Source organism: Gymnoscopelus microlampas (genome assembly GCF_963454915.1).
Source record: "Gymnoscopelus microlampas genome assembly, chromosome: 1".
NCBI lineage: Eukaryota > Metazoa > Chordata > Actinopteri > Myctophiformes > Myctophidae > Gymnoscopelus > Gymnoscopelus microlampas.
Window position 1 is genome coordinate 60,366,188 of NC_139962.1, and position 26,859 is coordinate 60,393,046.

Here is a 26,859-nt window from a genome sequence, read left to right on the forward strand (position 1 = left end):
TCAGTCCGCCCTCTAGATATATTATAACTCTGTTTATGGCGTCAGTATGTTGAACAGACTAGTAAACAAAGTCTCATTATTGTAAACAAAGTGTCAGTATGTTGAACAGACTAGTGAACACATGGAAGAGTTACAGACACAGGTTTGTTCCCTGGATGATGTTTAACCTCAGCAACAACGATCGGTACGTTTGTGTTTGTTTTACACCTGCAAATAGCTGTAGAATACAACTCTCGTAGACGTTTATGATTCTGACGTTTTCAATCTACGAGAGTTGTAGGGTTCACGCCCCATGGAGACATGGACTTTCTGCACTATACCCTCATATACTCCAAACGTGTACACATTGAAAATAAAGTAGCCCTGAAGCGTCATGTGAACCATGGCTAGTGAATGACATGTCTTCAGCTTGCGACTGCAAACTGTTCCTGTTCGCAGATGACTCGGCTCTGCTGGTCTCGGACAGGGACAGGCTGCAGGTTGAGAAAACTCAGCACTGAACTCAACAAGATATGCATCTGGCTCTCCGACAACAAACTTTCATTACACCTGGGTAAAACTGAATCCATCCTCTTTGGGTCCAGAACCTTAGCAAGGCTGAGAGTTTCACGATCAAAGTGGGTGATGATGTTATCACAAGAAAGGAGGAAATTACCTACCTGGGTTCTATCTTGGAGGCAACCCTCTCCGGTAACAAAAACGCCGAAAAAGTGAACAAAGAGGTCATCCAAACAATACGCTATTTGTGGAGGATTGATTGATTGATTGATGTACTTTATTTAGTAAGACATGAGAACAGTACATGACAGTACATAACAGTACATGGAAGTACAAATTCGCAATACAAGGTCTACTAAACTGGATAGCTCAGTTAAGCACGCAGCTTGTTTAAGATGAGATCCCCATGCACACAAATCATGTTGACATATAAGAGACATACAGATATACACACTACTATACAGAATGTCATACAATCAGTTTACAGGTTACTGGTATGAAGGGTGAAAAATATGTACAAAAAAGAAAGAGAGGGGGGGGGGGGGGGTTAGGTTAGGACATGGGGTAGGTTAGGACTTGGACAGGGGCCATTTTTGAATTGCAGCCTCCTGAAGGTGTATCTTTAGGGCATTTTTGAAAGTGAGTAGGGTTTTGCACTCCTTTACTCCTTTTGGTAGGGCATTCCACATTTTAGATGAATAGCATGAGAAAGAGTTCATTCCCTTTGTTGTGCCAAATCTGGGTTGAACATGGTTTGTGGAGCTGCCTCTGGTGTTATGATCATGGACTTGATTAACATTTTGGAAGTATTTTGACAAATACAGGGGGATCCCAATGTTGTGGTGTATCTTGAAGACCAGGCCCATAGCAAGTTGCTGTACTCTGTCCTCAACCCTAAGCCATCCAAGCCTAGCAAAATGATCAGGGGTTAGATGGGTTTTGTAATTGAGGCCAAGAAGTAGCCTTACAAGTTTGTTTTGGGATGTTTGGAGCCTTGTTTTTAGGGCCTTGGAGGTGTTGTGATACCATGAAGTGCATGCATAATCATAATGACCTTGTATGAGGGCCCCTACAAGAATCTTCAGAGTATTTTTACTGACTTTACGAACAAGCCTCCACATCCTCCGTGTTATTTTGTGGACCTTTTTGATCGTCTTTTCAGCGTTTTTGTCACCTGAGAGGTTTGCCTCCAAGATGGAACCCAAGTAGGTAATTTCCTCCTTTCTTGTGATAACATTTTCACCCACTTTGATCGTGAAACTCTCAGCCTTTCTAAGGTTAGGGTTGGACCCAAAGAGGATGGATTCGGTTTTACCCAGGTGTAATGAGAGTTTGTTGTCGGAGAGCCAGATGCAGATCTTGTTGAGTTCAGTGCTGAGGGTTTTCTCAACCTGCAGCCTGTCCCTGTCCGAGACCAGCAGAGCCGAGTCATCTGCGAACAGGAACAGTTTGCAGTCGCAAGCTGAAGACATATCATTCACATATATCAGGAACAGTAGTGGTCCTAGTATGCTTCCTTGAGGAACACCACAAGTCACTGGGAGGGGAGGGGACTGGGTGCCGTTTACTTCCACCACTTGCTCCCTCCCTTCCAGGTAGGATCTCATCCAGTTCACCGACGTGTCGTCAAAGCCTATTGCTTTGAGCTTATTGATCATAATTGGGTGATTAACGGTGTCAAAAGCCTTCTGGAGGTCCAGCATGACCATGCCGCAATATTTGCCCTTGTCGACATCTTGTTTGATAGAGTCGTTCAAATAGAGAAGGCATGTGTCAGTGGAGTGGTTTGTTCTGAAACCAGATTGGAATTCGTAAATTAGATTTTTTTCGGCAAGGTACTTATCAACCTGTTCATAGACTATTTTTTCCATGACTTTCGAGATGGAGCTAAGAATAGAAATAGGGCGGTAGTTGCCAGGGTCTAATTGGTTTCCTTTTTTGTACAGAGGGGTCACTCTTGCTTTTTTGAAGTCGTTAGGGACCCGTCCCTGTATGATGGAGAGGTTTATTATGTGGGTAATGATTGGGGCAATGGAGGCGGCTGAGTCTTTTAGAAATTTAGCGGGGATGTTGTCGGGACCTGTGGCTCTGTGTTGTTGGAGTGCACTCAATTTTTTAAACACCTCATCTGTTGACACAGGGGAGAGTTTAAAATCGTCTTTGCGTACACCCTGTTTATCGTAAAATGAATCAACATACTCTCCACCATGACTCCCAGAGTGAGGGGGTAGTTTTTCAACTAACTCTGAGGCCACGGTCGTGAAGAATATGTTGAGGATTTTACTCACTTCCCGTTTGGATGAAATGAGAGTGTCATTCACCTTGAGGTTTATGTTTGTAAACCTGGTTTTCAATTTCTTGCTGCAGCCTAGTAGGTTGTTGAATAGCTTCCAGAGCTCACGTGGTTTGTTTTGATTTTCCTCAATTTTGCCATCGAGGTAGCTTTTTTCTGCTAACAACAGCATGCCATTAACCTTGTTTCTTAGCATGTTTTTCTCTTTTTTGAGTTTCGCTACGTGGGATTCGAGACCTTTATTGAAGCTTTTGGCAAGTTTGATCCTACTTTTATGATAGTCAGAACACTTTTTGTCTCTGACTTTCATGGTAGTAAGGATATCCGAATTCATCCATGGAACCGAGCGGGTTTTGACCCTGATGGTTTTCATGGGAGCCACACTGTCCAAAATTGGAATGAATTTGGTTTTGAAACCAAGCCAAGATTCGTCTACCTGTGTGCTGTTTAGTACGTCGGACCAATCCTGTTCCTCCAGTCTGTGATCTAAGTCCTCACTCTTGTAGTTTTTGAGGTCTCTGATCATGACTGTTTGGTGGTAACCGGTCTTTGGTTTACGTTTCTTTCTGGTGCAGAAGATCATGTTATGATCAGATATGCCACAGGTAGAAACACCACTATTGAGGATTTTGTCCTTGTCCGTTGTTAGAATGAGATCTATGATAGTTTGAGTGGAAACACACAGCCTTGTGGGCTGAGTGATCAGCTGGTGGAGTGAGTGCCGATTACAAAACCCCCTGAATGACTTAAACACTGACGCTTCCTTACGGAGCATGTCAGTGTTAAAGTCACCAAGAAGTACTGTCTCCTCATTGTCCACTTTAGCTAAACATTCATCAAGTCTATCATAGAAATCAGTCTGGTTAGGAGGTCTGTATATGGTACCGACTAGCACAGGTTTAGCATTTTCAAAAATGATCTCGACCCACACAGCTTCAATGTCTGCATCATTCAGGTCTTCACGAAGGATGCAGACATTGTCTTTATGTACATACATGCATACGCCGCCCCCGTTTCTGTTTCTATCTTTTCTGAAAAGTTTGTAGTTTTCAATCTCAATATCAGTATCATCTATCGTATGATCAAGTTTCGTTTCAGAGAAAGTTAAAATGTCAACCTTACCATCATAAAACATCTGCTTGATTTGTGTTAGCTTGTCTCCTACAAGGGAATTCACATTGAGGTGTATCATGTGCAAGCCAACGCCAAACGATTTTTTCATTTGTTCAATGAAAAGATGACTGTCCACTGATAGTCCACAGAGAGAAGCAGTATCGGGGGGGGAGGGGGGTGTTGAGGTGTTAGCGTCCATCAAAGCCTCTGTTTCGCTGTGCGCGGCCATCTGTGGGGGTTGGGGGGGGGTGGGGGGTTGGGCATCGTCTGGTTCTCGGTGGTAAGCAACCAGCTGTGGGGCTTGGGGGATGGGGGGATGGGGGGTTGAGGGGGGCCTTCGTCTGTGTCCACGGGGGTCCATCCTGGTCCTTGTGCCGCCTGGAACCGCCAGAAGTGTCCGTGGATAGGTTTCTTCCGTTGCGCAGCGTCTCTCCGTCGCGCGTCGTGGAGCGGCGAGTACAGCTGTGGTGTTGATGCAGTCCGAGGGTGCGTTGGCTTGTTGGGAACGAGAGCTAGCGGCGTGGGTTTGTTGTTGTTGTGCGGCGTTGTCGCTGGCAACGATAGCAACGTTAGCAGCGCTAGCTTCGTTGGCCAAGTTTGCCTCTCTCGCCAGACGGGCAGAAGTTTGCCTGGTGGTAACTGGGCCTGGATTAACGTGGATATCACCCGACAGGAGAAGAAGAATGATGATTAAAAATCTTCGGTCCATGCGTCCTGTCGGGGGCGCGTACTTTCTAGTCGAGTCCATGGTTAGGAGCATATGGAGAGCTCCAGCCGCGAACCCCAGATGCTTTGTTTCTGTAGTGTCGAGTAGGTAGAAGTCCGAGTGTTTTTCGTTTTTCATTTCCCGTGGATTACCCTTTTCTGTCTCCATCAGGTGTAGATTTTGTGGGTATTCTAGGAATGAATCCGTCGTCCACGAAAGGATGAAAATGAAAAGTAAATCCAGTGAAAAACTGGCAAATATGTTGCCGTGAGAGCGCGTCTCCAAACGGGAGCGCGGAGAGCGCGTCTTCATGCGACTTCTCATCTCGACGTCTAGACTAGACTGATTGATCGTCTAGTCAGTAAGAATACTCTGAAAATTCTTGCAGGGGCCCTCATACAAGGTCATTATGATTATGCATGCACTTCATGGTATCACAACACCTCCAAGGCCTTAAAAACAAAGCTCCAAACATCCCAAAACAAACTTGTAAGGCTACTACTTGGCCTCAATCACAAAACCCATCACCCTGCTCATTTTGCTAGGATTGGATGGCTTAGGGTTGAGGACAGAGTACAGCAACTTGCTATGGGCCTGGTCTTCAAGATACACCACAACATTGGGATCCCCCTGTATTTGTCAAAATACTTCCAAAATGTGATCATAACACCAGAGACAGCTCCACAAATCATGTTCAACCCAGATTTGGCTCAACAAAGGGAATGAACTCGTTCTCATGCTATTCATCAAAAATGTGGAATGCCCTACCCAAAGGAGTAAAGGAGTGTAAAACCCTACTCACTTTCAAAACTGCCTTAAAGTTAAACCTTCAGGAGGCTGCAATTGAAAAATGGCCCCTGTCTAAGTCCTAGCCTACCCCACCCCCCTACCCCCCCCCTCTCTCTTTCTTCTTTTGTACATATTTTTCACTCTTCATACCACCAGTAACCTGTAAACTGATTGTATGACATTCTATAGTAGTGTGTATATCTGTCTGTCTCTTATATGTCATCATGATTTGTGTGCGTGGGGAACTCATTTGAAACAAGCTCAGTGCTTTAATGAGTCTTCCAGTTTAGTAGACCTCGTATTGTGAATTTGTACTTCCATGTACTGTTGTTCTCATGTCTTACTAAATAAAGTACATCAATCAAATCAATCAAGTCTGAGGCCGATTCTGTCGGAAGTTCCCTATGGGCGGTAGTGACGGGTAGTGACGGGGCGCATCTGGTGAAACCCGGAATTACACCAAATGTAAACGGGAAGTAAACGAGAGTGAAAAAATGGCGTTCGGCCACAGACGGCATTAAAACACTTCTTTATTGAAATATATGGATTATTACATTAAACTACTACCGCGTAGAAGTAGTTAACATTTGGGGCGTGGGGGTAAGCACCTTTATTTTCAATGTGTACATGTTGGAGTATCTGAGGGGCATAGTGCAGAAAGTCCCTGTGTCCATGGGGGGTGAACCCTACAACTCTCGTAGATTGAAAACGTCACGTCAGAATCATAAATACGTCTACGAGAGTTGTATTCTACAGCTACCTGCAAATATAAACTAGAAAGTATGACTTTGTTTACATTTTGGCAGTCACATGGTGTAACTAAGTACATTTACTCAAGTCATTTTGAGTTTATTTTTATTTTTAACTTTACTGGAGTATTGCCAATTTTCTACACTTTTACTTCTACTCCACTATACATCTCGAGGCATATATTGTACTTTTACTCCACTACAATTATTAGAAAACTTGAGTTACTGGTTACTTTGTAGGTTTTGATTACTATTACAAAACAAAAAACACGCATAACCTCTTCAGCCCGATTTCGGCCATTTGAAAATAGCAGATCTACAAGCTCACAATGCACCAAAGTGGTAGCCTTGCCCTAGCCTGGTAAACCCTCCCTCCGGAAATCTCATTTCCCTTTGATTTCAGGAGAGAGTCTGGCCTGAACCGCCTTTCTGCAATAATCGCTGTCGGCTGGAGTTGGGCGGGAGTAATACCGTTGACTGACAACCCCTTCAACCAATGATCGTTTTTCCCCTTCAGCCAATCAGCAGTTCATGTTGACGAGCTCCAGACTATGTGACGTAACGGGACTTTTGGGACGGCCATGCCGAAAATAGGTTGCCTTATTGGGATACATGCGTGTCACTCCCCGCCCCTGCCGGTTCTCTAAATTTATATTTTTAAATAGGCTCTGTCATGATTAATTGACCACATATATGAAGTTAAACAACTAAATTCTATCCAAACGATATCTTAATAGTAAATTCCGTGCCTCAAAAAAGAAGTTTGAGACCGTTTTAAAAACTAAAGTAAACAGTGAAGGCACTCGGACAACAACAATGGCTGCCGTTCGTCTTTTGTCGGCCCCAGTCAGGCTGCACTCGGCTTCATTCGGGCTCACTCGAACTCGCCACCTGATTGGCCAACTGTCACTGTCAATCACAGAACGATGTGAGACGACGCTGATAGGCTCGTCGGTTCGGAGAACAGAGCGATTATTGCAGAAAGGCGGTTCAGCCCAGACTCTCTCCTGAAATCAAATGGAAATGAGATTTCCGGAGGGAGGGTTTACCAGGCTAAACGATGGCATGAAAATGCTTTTTATCGAACAATATGAAAGATACAGGTACTTCTGAGGGACCGTATATAATTCTAACATCTGTGATCATGGGGTAAGACCTTTATATTTGAAATCTGAACGTTTAGATGTATGGACCAAGAAGGGAGTAAGTGAAAACACTATTTTGAAGATTATCCATGACTGTCATGTAATATATGACAGCCATGTATCAGGGCCACTAAAGTGGTTACACACAGACACCACTAAAAATAAAAATGTAGTGTTTCAAAAATCTGTGATGACAGGAAGACTATATCATAGTATTTTATTGAGTTTGATGATTTCTATATATAGTCTTGATCCAAGGCTAGTAAACACTGTAACTACACATCTACCTTGTTGAGTTGACATCTGCCTAGTTGGTAGGTGTAAGTATTTGAATAAAACATAAACAACATAAATATAATGCGTGTTTCTCCCAAGCGCTTTACAGATCCATAAACTCCCCTATAGACTTGATTTACCTTGTGACATCATCGATGATATCTGCTCCATAACAGACATAGAACTGTCAATACGGTTCAATAAATGTAAATGGCAACAAAATCATTGTGTGGTATTAATAATGTTAATGATATTAATGTCTCTTGGATCAAGACAAGTCATAACTGGGTCTTCAGAGTTACAACCCTATTCTGAGGAGAACATCTGTGAGGCTGAGCTTGTAGATCGGCTATTTTTGTCAAAAAGGTTTGGTATAGAGGGGGAAAAGAGCAAACCTACAGAGTGAAAGGTCAATTTTATTTTTTAAGTGTTGAGGGTTTACGTGGTTAAATGTCTGAAAATACACACATCAATCCAACACTGATGACAGTGCTGTCAAACAAGTAGATGCATCTATCTATGTAAATCTATGTAAAATGATTAACCTTTTAAGACCGGGAACGCATCTGTGTGTCATTTTAAGATTTATTTGGCTATTCAAAAAAAGCAGACCGTATAAAAAATAGCAGATCTACAAGCTCATAGCGCGGCACCAAGTGCCGCGCTATGAGCTTGTAGATCTGCTATTTTTTTTTTAAATCGTGAAAATGTGTGCAAATCTTTTTTTCTGTAGTGGACATTTTTAACTCTGTTGCAACTTCTGGGGGGGTCCCTGGAACAAAATATTTTCAGATGGGGGTCCGCGGACAAAATTCATATCATTTTGGGGGTCCTTGACATGAAACAGTTTGAGAACCACTGATTATAGCAACATTTTTCTTTTATTTTTTAAACTAGGATTTAGAAGACATTTGTAGAATCTCCCCAGAAGCAAAGATTTGAGTTAAAAATGTTTGCTTTAAAGAAAAAATAAAAATAAATATATATATTCAAAGATTTGCGCAAACTTTCATGATTTTTCAAAAATAGCAGATATACAGTACAAGCTCATAGCGCGGCACTCGGTGCCGCGCTATGAGCTTGTAGATCTGCTATTTTTGAATAGCCCAAAGAGATCTAAAAATGACACACAGATGCGTTCCTGGGTCTTAAAGGGTTAATGCAATATGTAGTGCGGGTCCCTGCTTCATCTCTCTCAGCTGAGGGGTCCTTGGGCTGAAAAACGTTGAAGACCCCCGGTTTACTGTGTTGTTGCTTGTTGTTGCAGAACTCTTCGCCAGGTGACGGACCACTCCAAGGACAAGCTGGTCCCTGATGAGGAGGTGTTGGACCGTCTGCTGGTGCTGTTCAGAGCTCTGCTCCACAAACATGTGGCCGAGCTTCCCTCACAAACCAGGACTCATTTCCTCACATATTGCACTGAAAAGATGACTGAAGACATATATACAGGTGACTTTCAGTCCACCTATATTATAGTGTATAATAATGAGTGTTCCTATATTGGTGTTACTGTTACATATACCCCTATAGACCCTATAGAGAGTCTTTAGACTAGGAAAGATAAGGTAGCACTTGTTTGTATATGTGTACTGTGCAGCGCCGTAGGAAGCCATTCCCAGTTGGGGGGGATACATTTGTATCGGGCCCACATGCACGAGCGCGCGCGTGCATGTGTGGCCAGTGCGCGCCTTTATTTTGCGGTTATTCCCCTTTTATTTCCATTTTTTATTACTTTAATTCGGTTAATTCGGTACCAAAAAATGTAGAGGGGGGGTGCGGCCGCTCTTCCACCTTCAAGCAGCTCACACAGCTCATTTGAGGCTTTTTTCCCCTCCTCTTTGTCCCCGTGGCCTCGCGGCCCAAATACCGGTTCGCGGCCCACGCGAGGCGACGAATCCCCCCCGTTCCTACGGCCCTGGTACTGTGTATGTTACTTGTGTTCTTGTATCGTTTGTATGTATGTACTGGGTATGTTACTTGTGTTTTTGTATTGTTCCGTAACGTGTAATGTGTACTGTGGCTGTACTGTGTATGTTACTTGTGTCTTTGTAGTGTGACGTTAGTTACATGTTTTGTACTGTAATGTATTTTAACGTATTGACTGTTAATTGTAAGAGGACCTCAACGGAAAAAAGTCTCAGGACTTTCTTGTGTAATCCTCGAACTGCGGTGACCATGTGGTTTTGGCTTTTCAAAGAAATCAAATCAAATCAAATGAAACAAATTACATACGTGTAGAATATGAATTAAAGAAGTTAAGATCCGGTAAAGGTAAATACAGTATTACACGGCACAAGAAGAATACAAACAAAACGATAAAATAACGGGGGGTGGGGATTCCATTCATTCTGTTATTAAAGGTAGGGTAAGTGATTTTCTTTGGTTAAACTAAGTGTTAAATAGCTCTATATTCTGACAGTAATCATTGCTATAGAGTGTTTGTTCAGTAACAGGAGTCTCTCCAGCTCTTTATTAAACGGAGAATGCATTTTCAGGTCAGGATACTAATTTTATGGATGGAGACTCCTGTTACTGAACAAACACAAGCAATGATTACTGCCAGAATGTAGCCATTTAACCTTTTAACAAAACACTTTTTTGTTTTAACCAGAAAATATCAGTTTACTCTACCTTTTTAAGTACTTACGTGTCAGTCAATGAAACCTTGTGCTGTGCTTTACAAAACCTCAAGTTTTATATATTATAATTGTATGTAGAATGTATAATAGTATGTACACAATAGCAAAGTGCTAATGCAGTGTCATTTCTCTCTATCTACAACATACATTTGGTTCTGAACCAAATCATTTCAATACTAATCTTCGTTTTTTTTGCGATTTTGAACTAATCACATTGCTTGGCTGGAACCGAAACGGTTTCTATGTCAATTTAATTTATCATGTCGGGTGGAAACCTCATATGTCCATATGTTACTTTTCAGGATTCAAATTAAAAAATAGCAAAAGTAGCAGATCTACAAGCTCAAAACGCGTCGCTTCGCGCCGCGTTTCGAGCTTGCAGATTTGCTACTTTTGCTACTTTTGTGTGAGGCTGTAGTATGATCAACTAGGGCGTTAATTTACCCCCAAAAATACTAAAAGTTAAAATATGACTATTATATTTGGCTCATGAAATATGTCATTAGTAGAAAAATGTCATTTTTATCCCACGATTTTGTAACCCCATTTTTTACACCCAGTGCCAATTGTCTATGTAATCCTGGGCGCTACACTCCCTCTGCCAACCTAGGGAGGCTAGGGCCGAGCTCATGCCTCCTTGAATGCATGAGAGCTAACTCAGCCAACCTTCTTGTCACCTGACAGGGGGGAGTTTCCCCGGTAGGACGTAGCGCGTGGAAGGAACACGTTATTCCAACCAGTTCCTTTCCCCTCCATCAGGTGCCCCGGCTGGCCAGGGGGAGGCAGTATAGTGACCAGGATTATTTACTGCATGTTTTTGTGAGGGTACCTATACCCTAGGGGACACGGGGAGAACATGCAAACTCCACACAGAACAAAAACTGTCATTCTGACGTTGATATGTCCTGTTATGTGTGTTTTGTGCAATAGGAGAACCAGTAACGGAATGTGATATCATGTTTAAAACCATGGGCTTCTGTCTTGAGAAAAGGCCTAGTTCCTTACCGTCTGCCGGAGCCGGAGTCTTCGTGACCAAAGGTTTTGTCCCTGAGGGAACCACAGTCGCCATGTATCCAGGTATAACGTTAGATTTACACAAGTCTTAATGACCCACTCTCTTAGGCCTGTCACATTTATTACATAAATCGCCTAATCGTAATTATTTTTGGATAATCGTCATAATCGTGTTGAAAAATGTTCAAACATTTTCCAGAAATAGCTGATCTACAAGCTTACAACGCGTCACTTCGTGATGCGTTGTAAGCTTGTAGATCTGCTATTTTGAAAATGATTAAATATCAGTAATTTCTTTGTATATTTTTAAGTTATTTTCATATCTGCCCCGTGCAATTTTTGATTACGAAGCCTAAAAGGCAAACAAAAAATGTGTTTTTATTCATATTATGTTCCAATGTTCAATGCCAAAAAAACACAATTAAATCGTTAATCGCAATTATTTGAGTGACAATTAAAGGTAGGGCATGTGATCTTTTTTGGTTAAAACAAAAAGTATTTTGTTAAAAGGTTAAAGCACTATATTCTGATAGTAATCATTGCTATAGAGTGTTTGTTCAGTAACAGGAGTCTCCCCGTCTCTCCAGCTCTTTAATAAACAGAAAATACATTTTCCGGTAGGTGTCAAAATCTCAGCCAATCAGGAGAAAGTACCCATTTTTAAGCTTCATTTTTATAGTCTTCCAGTTCCAATTTTGCCTGCTCATTTCTTAGTGTCATCACTTCCAATTTCACTACATACAGATTAAATCTGTATCCTGATTGAGTTCTCTATCCTGATTGGATAAAATTGGAACTGAAACTGAAACGAAAATGCATTTTCTGTTTTATAAAGAGCTGGAGAGACAAGGAGACTCCTTTTACTGAACAAACACTCTATAGCAATGAGTACTATCAGAATATAGAGCTATTTAACACTTATTTTAACCAAAGAAAATCACTTACCCTACCTTTAATCGTCATCTTAAATGTGTAATTGTGACAGCCCTACCCACACTTTGAAATCCTCATTTCTCTTCCTAAACATCCACGTAAGTCGTCCCTAATGTTCTTAAAATTTTCTCTCAAAGGCGCTATCTATCAACCTTACCAGCCTATTTTTATCCAGTCCATCAGAAACCCCTTTGTGTTCCGCTGTATCGACGGCGTCTTCGTGGATGGAAATGACAAGGGAATCTCCAAGATGGTTTACAGGTGAGAAACACTGCTGAGGAACCACAGTATACGACTAGAACCATCCTTCACTGGATGGATGGTTCGTCCATTAAACAATAGGCTCTATGCACAGCAGCCATATTTTCACTTCCTTCACAGGTGTTACCAGTGATACTAATGAAGGCTCTGTTCCATTTAGTGTAGCACAGTAGTTCTCAGATTTTTGAATTTCAGATTTCCACGCCCCCCATAACTCTCATAGTTACACACCCATAAAGGGCCATTTGGGAGTGTTTCCAGTGAGCCAACATGCACAATATCAGCACCCTGACTCCGTCTGACCAGAATGGAACAGAGCCTTCATTAGTATCATTGGTAACTCCTGTGAATGTCTTACAATATGGCTGCTGTGCATAGAGCCTATTATATCATGCTCCTCATTTAATGAGGCTTTTATTGTCCTGCCCTCCAGGGAGGTGTATTGTTTTTGGCCATTTGTCTGCTTGATCTTTTTGTTTGCGACTTTGTTTGCGACTTTGTTTGCGACTTTGTTCACGACGGATTTCAGTCATTTGGATTCCATAGACGTCAGCATACTGTATCTTCTACGAAAGCATCGTTCCTTCGTTCGTGTAGGGCTACACAGGCAATTGGGACATCAGCCAAGAAGTGGTATCATCATCCAGTTCAATGAGGCCGCTGACTCCATGTGGTGATTTAAAGATTGGGCATTCATCGATAATATGTTCAACAGTCTGTGGTTTTCCGCATTCACAGAGATCAGTGACAGACACTCCAATCATATGCAGGTAGATTTGGGTCTTTGCTACTCCAGACCGAAGTCTGTTGAGGTTGACCCAGGCATTCCGTGGTAGGTCACACCCAGGTGGGTTGGTTGAAGGAGAGTTGATGAACTTCCTCAACGTGGATGTTGACTTGGACCATTGCTTGTTCCAGCTGTCAAGGATCCATCCAGGGTGTGGAGGGCTCGTGGTAAGGAGTCTCCTAGCTTCGGTGGAGAAGTGTTTGCGTTTGAGTCTCTGGTGGCCATATTCAGCAGGCGGGGGAATCAGGCTTTTTGGCTCATCTGCACTCTTGCAGGCCAGCTTCAAGGTCAGGAAGTTTCGACGGAGCTCTGGAGGTGGAATGCCAGACAGTATGGGGAGGAACTCGACAGGAAATACGAAAGCATGTTGCGCTGAGAAAATAGCCGATCTACAAGCTCTCTATATTTCATAGATAGGCTATATTTTTTTAAGATTAGAGCATTTGAAGTGGTCAAACTAGCAACATATTTAGAAGCATCCTCCATAAAACCCTTATGGTCTGGGATATTTCATAAAAGCAAAAGGTTAAAGCCTCAGTCTGTGATGTCTTCACCTGGCTGGCAGTAGAACACAGCTGGAAGAATATTACTAAAACATCATCATTTTACATATTGTGTTAATTGTTTAGGAAACAGTGCTAGTGTCTGTGTGTGTGTGTGTGGGGGGGCTCCTTTCACACTGTTTCACAAATCGTATAATAGAACTCAGTGGTAAGATTTTTATTTAGCTTTAATCCATGAGATTGACCAGGACCACTTCAACTCTTTTGTGTTCCAGGTCATGTGGCGGGAGGGACCGGGTCGGACCCTTTCAGTTATGTGACAGCAGCTGGTTGACTCATGGTCCTAAGAACCCACTGGCCATGGGTCAATACGTGAATAACTGCTCCAATGGTACGTTCTGTTCACGCGATGAAACATTGCATTTGAACCCATTAAGACCTGGAACGCATCTGTGTCACTTTTTGATTTGAGCAAAAAAAAAGCGCATTATTTTACACTTTGGCTATCTATTCAAAATAGCAGATCTACGAGCTTGTAGATCTGCTATCTGCTAATGATCCTCACAAACAAACGCCAGCAAGGAATATACAGTGTGTTTACAGTACATATGGGACACAAAAAACGGCGCTCCCCGTTCCGTTTTTCTCGAGTCACTTGTACTGCTTTCTCACATGTACTGTAACACATACAGTACACATAAAGATGACAATTATTTGTGGGCATGCACTGTAGGAAAGGGAAATGGTAGTTCAACAGGGTTTAGTGTAAGGACTATGACATTGTGTGGATTATAAACAGGATTTAAAGTGAGGACCATGTCATTATTATAATTGCACACCCACTGTACTTTATCTGACTACGTTATTTATGGTTTTCTTGTTGAGACGTGTTTCTTAATCCTTCTTCCTCGTATTGTAGCTTTATACTGTTCCTGACTGCTGCTCGGTATTCAATACAATACAATAATAATGATTTGTATTGTGTCTTTATTGTAGAGTGGTCTGCTAATGTGTGCTATCAGGAGTTTGATGTACCTGATTCATTCCCTCTGGAACTCCGCCAGTATCTACCTAATGTCAACTACACACATGATGTCCACAGGTAACCAACAAACACATCTACCTAATGTCAACTACATTACATTACATTACAGTCATTTAGCAGACGCTTTTATCCAAAGCGACTTACAATAAGTGCATTCAACATAGGTAGGGAACGAAACTACTAATCACCAGAAGTCTTAAGTGCATTTCCTGCAAAAACAAGCAACTAAGAGTATACCTAGCACTAAGGTAAAAGTGCTATATATCAGCTACCTACTTTCTTAAATAGATGAGACAACATATCAAAATCAAATGAGCACGAGCTAATACAAAAAGTGTATCGACTAAACAAGATCCAATAAAACAATACAACAATAAAACAAGAGTTCGTACAACTAGTTAACAACAAGTAAGCCAGGCAAAGAGGAAGGGTAGTGTTTCCTGAAGAGGTGGGTTTTCAGCCTGCGGCCAAAGATGGGCAGTGCTGTCCTGACATCAGTGGGAAGTTCATTCCACCACTGTGGGGCCAGAACAGAAAAAAGTTGTGACTGTGTCGATCGACCAGAAGGACCCTTGAGTGACGAGGCAATCAGCCCCGAGGTGGCAGACCGAAGTGGTCGGGCAGGGGTGTAGGCATCGACCATAGCCCGGAGGTAAGAAGGAGCTGTTCCTTTCACTGCTCTATAGGCTAGCACCAGGGTTTTAAACTGGATCCGAGCCGCTACGGGGAGCCAGTGTAGAGAACGGAGAGGATAGTTGTGTGGGAGAACTTGGGGCGGTTGAACTACACGGGGTGCTCCTTCCATTCCGACATCTCACCACTCCGACTAGTGGCTTCCGCGTGCGGTTAAGGTTAGGGTTAGGGTTAGGTATAGGGTTCGTCAACGTCGGAAAGGCGACATGTCGGAAAGGAGAAATGCACCCGAACTACACACATGATGTCCACAGGTAACCAACAAACACATCTACCTAATGTCAACTACACACATGATGTCCACAGGTAACCAACAAACACACGCTAGCTATTATTTATCCCAACGGCATTCATCGTTGTCCGGTGGCTGTTACGTACAGTGGGTGACCATTGACTTTGTCGCTTTTCATAAGAGTATCACTTCACTCATTTGCCTCACCCGCTTTGCAGTAAATTTAAGTTCCAAATACTACCACAAGGTGCCGCTTTGGAGTCACTTTTTTTGTGACAGACAGACAGCCAGACAGACAGCCAGACAGCCAGACAGCCAGCCAGACAGACAGACAGACAGACAGACAGACAGACAGACAGACAGACAGACAGACAGACAGATAGATGTCTTATATTATTATTAATAATAATAATAATAACTAGCAATAATTACGTGTGCTTAGAGCGTTTAAATTGGGTTTTCTGTTCAGCGTCGGGCAGTCAGGAACGCATCTCTGTCATTTTAGAAATGTTCAGACACACATTGGTTTCTGTCTGTCTGTCTGTCTGTCTGTCTGTCTGTCTGTCTGTCTGTCTGTCTGTCTGTCTGTCTCAAAAGTCCGTGGAGAGACAGACAGACAGACAGACAGACGTCTTATATGTTGTTTTTTTCTCGCATCAATTTCTGTATAGTAGGATTCTACCTCTTTCGTCTATAAATGAAATAGTCCAGTTAGTGTAGCGGTTAAAACTGATGTCTGGCGATTTTACGACCCGGGTTCGAATCTCACGCTATTAGCATGCTGACCTGCTATTTTTACTTTTACTTCTACTCCACTACATCTCAGAGGAAAATATTGTACTTTTACTCCACTACCATTATTTGAACGCTTTAGTTACTAGTTACTTTGCAGATATAAATCATTACATTATAAAACATACATTATTTGCCCTATTTCATATAGTCTATTTGAAAATGGCCGATCTACAAGCTCACAATGCATTGCGACGCATTGTGAGCTTGTAGATCAGCTATTATCAAACATTTATTTGCCAATACTTTTGCACTTTTACTTTGATTGAACTCAAGTAACATTTTGAGTTCATCCATGACCGTAACAGACGACCGTCATGTGATCCATGGCCAACAGCGAGGCGTTTGTTTTCATTCTTATAAGACCGCGTGGCTCAATTATATGCACGTGAAAGTAACTAAGCGGAAAGTAACTAAGTACATTTACTCCATGTCCACTTGTTGCTGACGGTGGTAGTGTAGGAGCAGCGCTGTAAAAGCCCCAAGCGTCATCGGTGCAGGAAAGATGCGTATTTGGTTGTACACACGGAGACGCAAGGGTGGCGTTTTCAGTCGGAATTCAAATCATGATGCAACACTTTGTGAGCTTGTAGATCGGCTATTTTCGCTACTTTTATGGGACACTGTTGTACAACAAAGTAGAATTAATTTGTGAAGAAAGAAAAACCCATTAACAGTTGAAAATAGCCTACACCAGAGGTTTTCAACCAGTGGTCCGGGGACCACCAGTGGTCCTTGAGGGGGTTCCAGGGGGTCCCCAGCCAAATTAATAGTTAGCAACCAAATTGACCCTTATGTGTCTGTAACTCTTAATGTACAAATGGAACCAAATGGACCCGTCAGGGTCCATTTGGTTCCATTTGTACACTCTCAGAGTTAAATGAACACTGATGATGATGATACAGTGTAGATTGGGACGCCCAAGAAATCTAAATGGTTGAGTCCCTGGCATATCTTTTCAAATGGGGGTCCCTGGGCTAATATGTGTCAATTTGGGGGTCCTTGATGGGAATAAGGTTGAAAACCACTGGCCAATAAGGTTGAAAACCACTGGCCTACACCATTTCTGCCCATCCCTCTAACTTCATGTAGGCGCATTAAAAATATCAAAATTGGCCGCTCTGAATTTGTATCTGAACAAATACTTTGATAGAAGAGATAGGCCTACAGAGGTACTGTAGGGGGGAGGGGGAACCTGATAGCAGAGTTCCTCACTTGGCTTATTTGGAATAATCATTAACATAACCGGTTTGGCAAGAGACTGGGCCAGTGTTGTAGGCTAGTGCTAATTTTGGAAGTGGGGGAGCAAGGTTCTTGAGCGGATTGGAGTTTTTTTTTTGCTACTTTATTTCGGTTTTAGGGTTAAGCTCTGATCCACCCGTCCCCCCCTCCCACGAAAGCCCCCCGACCCCCCGCACGCAACCACTCCGCCGCGCTGCGCCAGGCCGCGCTGCGCTAAAACGCACTGTCTGTGCCTGTGGTGGCCTACTGAAAGCTAATAACATAGTAGTATGACAAGGGTGCAATTATATTCAATGATATTCAATTGTTTTGTGGAAAACACATGGCTCATCATGCTTAATTAAAGAGAGACTCACTTGCCTTTTCTTAGTGCTTTTCATTGTTTGGACAGAAGAAATTGTAAACATTTAGCCAATATTCGATCATCATTAAATAACAGACAGTGAACTGGTAAACTGGTGACAGCATGTCATGGATAGGCTAGCACATTAATTCTTAAACAATATTGAGGAGGAAATAAGTATAAACGAGGAAATAAAATAAAACAAACCAAAAAGACGCCAATAACCCCTGTCTTATAAAAACTGCCAAAGTGGGTCGGGGTTATCTGACATGACAGGCTGTGCCACTTTGGTTTTTGTGCTTTCTGCCGTGCGATGTGCTCGCAGCCAAGTCTTGACATAAGGCTCTGGATTCCAGGACCTGAGCGGAGGTCCATATGTCTAATAAACATCAGAGCCGACACACGTTCTGTATGTAGTCGCGAACGGAGTGATGTTATTATGAGGTTCAATGTTCATCAAACTAAAGCCGCACACGCATTCTGCCGAGCTGCATGGAATGAGCATATTACAGTTAATAAGGGGTACAAGTGCAGCTGGTACCCTTCTCCCTCCACATTCTATGTAGGCCTAGGCATAGTCCCTAAAAGCATTCACTGAAGATTTTTCGAAATCTCACCTGCACAACCCAATATTATGCTGTTGTTACAAATGTAATGCAGTAAACATGAACGTAGCGTTAACCGTGATGTGTTGGATAATATTCACCCGCAGCTGGTTTTAACGAGACAGCAGCGTATATGAAAATGCTTCACAGATGATCCGATCATCTTTATTTTTAAATTGATGATGAAAGCCGCACACGCAAAATGGGGGTCCCCAATATGGTTATTTTGGGGGGTCATGGCCTGAAAAAGATTGAGAACCCCTACTTTGATGCATCTCTCTCTCTCTCTCTCTCTCTCTCTCTCTCTCTCTCTCTCTCTCAGAGAGAGACCTTGTCTTTGTACAGAGAGACAGAGAGAGAGAGCGCATCTGGATAAAAGAGGCTTTGTCTTTGTATAGAGAGAGAGAGATAATTAACATAACCGGTTTAGCGATGAATAGACTGGACAAGGAGCACATGTCGTTGAAGAGTTTTTTGGTTTGCAGTTTACTTAAGTAAAAATATCAATACTGCAATGTAGAAGTAGCCTACTCTGTTACGAGTAAAGTATATATAGTAGGCCTATATTATATTAATTTCTCTCTCTGTGTGTGTGTGTGTGTGTGTGTGTGTGTGTGTGTGTGTGTGTGTGTGTCTGTCTCTGTCTCTCTCTCTCTCTCTCTCTCTCTCTCTCTCTCTCTCTCTCCCTCCCAAAAATAGACTAAAATGTTAGAAAATAGAGTTGCATCGCGACTCTTTGTGGGCTTGTAGATCAGATTTTTTTGCCTATTTAATAGCCACGCTGAAATTGCATCTGAACAAATAGCCTGCCTTGATAGACCCCCCCCCGCTCAAAGAAAGAGACACACGGCATAAGTGCACACACAGAAAGCACAGAACGTATGACCCCAGTATATATTAAATATATATATATATATATATATAGTGCCACTGAACCACCACCACAGAAATACAATTTGTCAATTCAAATGAGCTATTGGCAAGAGAAAAAAATACGTTTATTTTCCCGTCTCGTTTTATCAATTAAGACGTTAAAATTAAACTAATGTTAAGCTCAGCATCATGCTATCTAACTTTATTTGCTTAATATTTTGCTTAATATAAATGTCACATCTTGTACTGTAAGCAACAGACAGGATCTTTCTCTGTCTTTCTAGGAAAAACAGTGCCTAAAAACCCCAAAACAAACAATTTTGCTATTCAAATGAGCTATTGGCATGATAAAACATACGTTTACATTTTCCAAAGCAAGTGTCAAAACATAATACAAAAGTGTAAAGTAATGTATGTACAGTTTGGAGAGGATATACAGTATACTAGTAACAAATATATTCTTGCTGTCTGCTGTGGGCTGTAGGCAGCTGTAGGCAGTAGACCGCTGCTGCCCCTAGTGGCACAGAGTGGAAATCATACATGCCCTGCATGAAACGCATGAGAAGAATGAAAAAAAACGACAAAGTCAATGGTCACCCACTGTATAACGATACCAACAACAAATGCAGAGTGATCATTTTGTTACACTTTATTTTCAGGCCTTTGGCTTAAAAATATCATTTATTTTCAGTAGTTTAGTTCCGATCTGGACTATGCGCAGATCTATGTACAGTGGCAAATACCCCAGCACCAATGTCAACGAAACATAACTGTCATCTTGTGTTTAGACAATGTTTATCAGAACTTTTAACTGTGTTCATGGTCTGTGAATTGGTGTTGGCGAGTAAGTGGTGACCGGATAATGCAGGTTAAAGGCAGTCAGTTAGCTACAGTGGATCCCAAACTGGGGGTCTCCAAATTATTTTGGGGGGTCCCCAGATGATTAGCTTAATGTGCAACATTGTTTTCTCACTCAACAGTAAACAAGTCAACATACATTATAAGTGTATACAGGGTATCTGCACATTTCTAAAGTGACCATTTAATGACTTTTAAGACCTTTTTAACACATTGACTGCCAGAGTTTATTCCAAATTTACCCCCTTGGCTGCCAGCGATTTGCGTGTTTTTTTGTTTTCTCTATTTTCTGCATTTAAATGCATTTAAGTTTCTCAGGCCATGGTTTTGAACACATACGACGATCGACCAGCAGAGCGCAGCAAAATGACACCCTCGATGACTCGCTGACTCGCCCCCCCCCTCCCTCCAGGCTCAAACAGTCAAAACAACATGAACCGGATGTGATTGTCTTCGACAATCTCTGATCGGCTTGTGATACGATGTGATACACGACGACGATGCCTGATCGTCACCCGGACCAAAGAAAATAAAAGGGGAGCTTTCCCTTTGTATTTTATAGCGTGTCCAAAAAAGGGGTTTTCTCTATTCTGGACGAAAATGACCGGAGAAAAACGATGTGACCCGGAAACGAAATTTTTTTTTTACATCCGGCTTCGGGTGAGTGTGACGTAGGCGGAAAACGAAAGTGATGATGAAAAGTAAACAGACCCGCGCGATCACAGATGAAACCAATGAAAATACGTAATATCGAGATAACTCGATCTAGGCAGTCGAGCGCTGGATTACTATTATCGAGTTAACTCGATCTAGGCAGTCGATGTGTTAATACCAAATTGGCTAAATTGTCAAATATTACACAATACCACACTCGGAACGCCTCGGCGCGTTGTGAGCTTCTAGATCGGCTATTTTCACAATATTTATCTGTGGAACCGAGTCAAACTAAATGTAATGCCTACAATTCCAGGTGCTTGTCAGGGTAGGGGTACCAGTTCAAATATTATTTTGGGGGTCACAGCCTGAAAAGTTTGGGAACCCTTGAGCTACACAACTTACAGCTTCACGTGTCGCTGTGGCCTGTATTAGGAGCTCACATTGATACGATGAAGCCCCACTGATGTGACGTAGAAGCTAAAGATATCTGCGAGTTTGGACAGAAACGTTGAACATATAGTATTGTTAATTATTATAGCAATGGAAAAAATAACATTATTTATTAATTTATGTCAAATTAATGTTTCCGTTCAGAGCAATTAACCCATTAAGACCTGGAACGCATCTGTGTCACTTTAGATTTATTTGGCTATTCAAAAATAGCAGATATACAAGCTCATAGCGCGGCACAGAGTGCCGCGATATGAGCTTGTAGATCTGCTATTTTTGAAAAATATTGAAAACAAAATCTATATATATTTTTTTCTATATATCTATATGTCTATTTTTGTTATTTGTTTGTTTCTTTTTTTTCCATTTATGTTTTTCGCACCGTTGTGGAGCCCTGCCTGTGACTTTCACACAGTGCAGCTCAAAGTGCTGTTCTCTCTGCTTGTGTCTTACAGGCCTTTGAGGTGCGTCGTCCTCGTTTCTCTGAGGAACATCAGGGAAGGAGAAGAACTATTTTCCAACTATTACACCATCGTGCATTAATCTCCCCGAAGACCATGTAGCCATTTTGGACTGTTTATAATGACCTCTTACTACGTTGCTGCGGCTAGACTTTTGCACAGATTCTTTGTTCAAGGACGATGTAGACTCTACTCTACATTGTAGAGGATGAGAGTGTTCAACTCTAAAAGATGAAGCTTCTTTGTCACACCTTTTTTTTTACTGGATTCATAAAACATCTAATTACACATGGATGGGTTTATTTATTCCTTCCTTGCTTGCTTGCTGTTAACCTATTAAGACCGGGAACGCATCTGTGTCATTTTTTTTATTTGTTTGGCTATTTTGCTATTCAAAAATAGCAGATCTCTTGGTGCCGCGCTATGAGCTTGTATATCTGCTATTTTTGAAAGATCGTGAACATTTGTTCAAATCTTTGAATATATATATATATATATATATATATCTTTTTTAAAGCAAACATTTTTAACTAAAATCTTTGCTTCTGGGGATTCTTAATCTACACGTCTTTTTACTTATGTTGCTACAGTATATATAATTGGTTCTTAAATTTTTTTCATGCTATTCTGCTATTTTTTAATAGCCAAAGAAATAAAATAAAAATGACACAGATGCGTTCCTGGTCTTAAGGGGTTAACTCATTTTCAACCTTATCTTCATATAACTGGTCCGCATTATTGCTCATTATAAGATTGAGCACCATTTCTGTCTGCTCACTGTGTCTCTCAGAGGAGGGCTGTGGACAGTTCAGCCTGAAACCTCTGACATCGTCGATGGTTCATTTCAAACAAGACTTCAAACTGTTTGATTTAATTAAAGCAAGAACAATGGCTTCCATTTCAGCATCTTAACTTTCCAGAATGTCCACGTCAATGATGTCATCAGGTTTTGGAAATGGTGCCATCTTCTGATCATTAGTGAGGACCAATAGGCTCTATGCACAGCAGCCATATTGGGAATGAATTGGGCCCCTTCCTTACTTCCTTCACAGGTGTTACCAATGATACTAATTAAGGCTCTGTTCCATTTAGTGTGGCATAGTGGTTGTCTTATTTTCAAGGACCCCTATAACTCTCAGAGTTACACACCTACCATAAGGGGCCATTTGGGAACCAAAATGGAGTGTTTCTAGTGAGCCAACATGCACGATATCAGCACCCTGACCAGAATGGAACAGAGCCTTCATTAGTATCATTGGTAACACCTGTGAAGGAAGTAAGAAGAGGCCCAATTTCTTTCCAATATGGCTGCTGTGCATAGAGCCTATAATATGAAGATACATTGGAAATGGGTCACGCACGCCTTTGAATAAAAAGTCAGTGTCGGTCTCCCTGAGGATCATGATGCCATTTGGACGGTTTTTAGTTACAGCTACTAGCTTTCTGTACAAACTCTTTGTTCAAAGACTATGTCGGCAATAATGGTGTTAAATGTAATTATTTAAAAGGTGCTGGGTTCATTAATTAAACATCTAATTACAGGTGGAGAATTTACTCACACGGTTCCATATTTATTTATTTAATTATAAATTACTTTCCAGGCCAGGTGTGGGGCCTTCCAGACAGTATTTTGTTAAATAAAAAATTGTCAGTGTATCCAAACTCTGCCTTTGATTTTTCAAGGTGTCTTCAATCACTTTAGAATGGGCAGTAAACACTGTATACTACAGTATACTACAGTATAGAGTATACTAGTATACTACATTGACTGTATGAAAAGCTTTTGTATAGTTGTTAGTGCTAGTAAATGTTGAACTATACCAGTAACAGTTGGATCTAATCACATTGTTTATACTAGAAATATATGGTTTAAAAAAAAAAAAAAAAAAAAAAAAAAAATATATATATATATATATATATATATATATATATATATATATATATATATATATATATATATATATATAGGATACAGGAGAATATTCATTGACATTTTTTATGGCAAATTCAAACCTGGATATGATAAGGGGTTTAAAGAATGGGGAAGGAGAGGAATGACAGCATGGAGTACTTTAAGTAAAAGTATCAATAATGCAATGTAGAAAAATTACTTGAGTAAAAGCACAAAAGTGTTGGCGTCAAAATGTACTTAAAGTCCCAACAGTAGAAACTACTCATCATGCTCAGAATGTCCCATTAAACAGGTTCAAATTGTATAAACATCTTTTGAAAATAGCCGATCTAGAAGTTTGTAGATCGGCTATTTTCAAATGGCCAAAATATACCCTATAGGGCTGAAGTGGTTAATGTATGTTTTGTAATAATAATAAAAATCTACAAAGTAACGTGTAACTAAAGTTTTCAAATAATTGTAGTGGAGTAAAAGTATAATATGTGCCTCTGAGATGTAGTGGAGTAGAAGTAAAAGTACTGAAATTGGAAATACCACAAAATTGTACTACACAGTAGGCTACTTGAGTAAAAGTACTTTGTTACTTTACACCACTGTAATTACTCTTATTCTTTTTTTTGGCAAGCATTGATGAATAACACATCTTATAATGAAACATCAGTCTAGAGCATCATATTATGGATACAAAAATATGCTCTATTTTATTTTATTTACACAAAGTGATCAATTGACATCATTTTGCATGGATATGAATACATGTCTGCCCTGAGAGATTTAAAAAGCAGTGGGATAGAGCACTCCAGAGGTACATATTGTGTCAAATGGGGGTCCAATTTGAATCACAGCATTCACTTCCATGGAGGGATTCCCTTTGATATCCTTGATACAATAATCCTGTAGTTGCAGGTATCTATAGAATTCATGTATTTATCACCAATTTCCTTAACATTTGCTGGTGCTTTATTTTGAAATCTGCCGAAATTTATGCGCGAACCGGAAGTGGCTGTTTAATCTCTGCCGTCTTGACGCACCACGCTGCTCACCCTGACAGACTGAGGCGTAATTTGTAATTCATTTCTTTTAGTTTTATTATAATTTGACTTTTGTTTTCCTCACGCGAGAAGGCGACACGCGTCGGACTAAAGTTAGTGAACCATGTTTCTCACAGACTGCACAATGACTCCTTCATTTAATGCGTTTATGCGGCTAGCTAACGTCTGCTAAATGCTAAAGTTTGTTGATGTTTTTACCCATCGATTTTGCAGTGGTGGAAAAAGTACTCAAATGTTTTACTTAAGTAGAAGTATCAAGAATACTGCAATGTAGAAGTACTCTGTAACAAGTGAAAGTCCGGAATTCAACATTTACTTGAGTGAAAGTACAAAAGTATTGGCATCAAAATGTACTCAAAGTACCAAAAGTAAAAGTACTATGTTTGAAAATAGCCGATCTACAAGCTCACGACGCGTTGTGAGCTTGTAGATCTGCTATTTTCAAATAGCCTAGGTTTGAAATAGGGCTAAAGTGGTTAATTAGTCAGGGGATATTAGCAGAATATTTTCCAATCTTGGAATAAATTCCTTACCAAAAAAAATCTTCACCAATGTGTTTGCAAAGGTGTCTAGTAACACATCACAACTTTATTGAAATTCAGTATACCCTAGGATAATTTTTGACAGCTCCTTAAAGTTGGAGTACCCACCATAACCTTGGTTAAAAAAAAAATCCAAATTTAATTCTGTTTTAAGTAGCATGTGAGGGGTCAAACTAGGGTGTTTTTATGATTCTGAATCCATTGCAATCATTTGTTTTGCACCAAAACCACTCCTTGGGCTAAAAATGGCCATAGCCATGTATACTTTTTGTGTAAAAAGCCCATTGAGATTGGGCCGTTTTTAGCCCAAGGAGTGGTTTTGGTGCAAAACAAATGATTGCAATGGATTCAGAATCATGAAAACACCCTAGTTTGACACCTCATATGCTACTTAAAACAGAATTAAATTTGGATTTTTGGGGGGATTTTTTTTTAACCAAGGTTATGGTGGGTACTCCAACTTTAAGGAGCTGTCAAAAATTCTCCTAGGGATACTGAATTTCAATAAAGTTGTGATGTGTTACTAGACACCTTTGCAAACACATTGGTGAAGATTTTTTTTGGTAAGGAATTTATTCCAAGACTTTTTTAATATCCCCTGACTAAATGTGTGTTTCATAATGTAATAGTTTATATCTACAAAGTACAAAGTAACTAGTAACTAAAGTTTTCAAATAATTGTAGCGGAGTAAAAGTCCAAATTTTGCTCTGAGATGTAGTGGAGTAAGAAGTAAAAGTATTGATAATTGAAAATACTCCAGTAAAGTAAAAAAATACCTCAAAATTGTACTTAAGTAGCTTGTAGATCTGCTATCTTTGAATAGCCAAAGAAATCTAGAAATGACATGAGAAGATGCATTCCCGGATTGAATGGGTTCATGAACAGTCAGTCAATCCACCAAACACTCAAACAAATAAATAAACAACATCACATGGATGCACCGGGCTGGGACGTATCATCAGTGTTGTAGCCTGGGGTCGACGGGTGTTTCGGCCCGGGTCTCGCAACAACATACACCCCCTCACCCAGGTGACCCAGCCGGGGTTGATGAAGCCCCCGACTTACGTCCCAGTAGCTACCCACTGAATGTTAAAAGTTCAGGTTCATAAAACCCCCCCAAAAAACATGAAAAAATAAGAAAAGTGAAAATGAATGTCATAGAACCTTGAACGTTTTTTGGGGCTTCTTCCTCACGGAAGACGCAGGTTGGGGGGCGCTAACCCATACCGCTCCCTACTGTCATTATTATACTAAACCTTACAACGTGTTCATGTCTATGTCTATTGCAGAATGTCCTTCAGCTTCTGTCCCCATTGCGGGACAAGGCTGCAGCCCGACTTCCGGTTCTGTCCTCGTGCGGGAGAAGATCCCGTGTCCCGTCGACGGTCCTGGACC

At 41.1% G+C, this 26,859-nt stretch overlaps 1 protein-coding gene across 1 annotated transcript; it reads left to right on the top strand.

Moving 5' to 3' along the window:
- On the top strand, nt 1-23,112 carry setd9 (SET domain containing 9). Its single transcript, XM_084051831.1, has 7 exons — nt 1-184; nt 8,837-9,018; nt 11,139-11,285; nt 12,293-12,416; nt 13,982-14,097; nt 14,703-14,808; nt 21,952-23,112. Exons 1-7 carry the CDS (start codon nt 99-101, stop codon nt 22,037-22,039), a joined length of 849 nt encoding a protein of 282 aa, XP_083907957.1. The 5' UTR covers nt 1-98; the 3' UTR covers nt 22,040-23,112.
- Nucleotides 23,113-26,859: the final 3,747 nt, after the last annotated feature.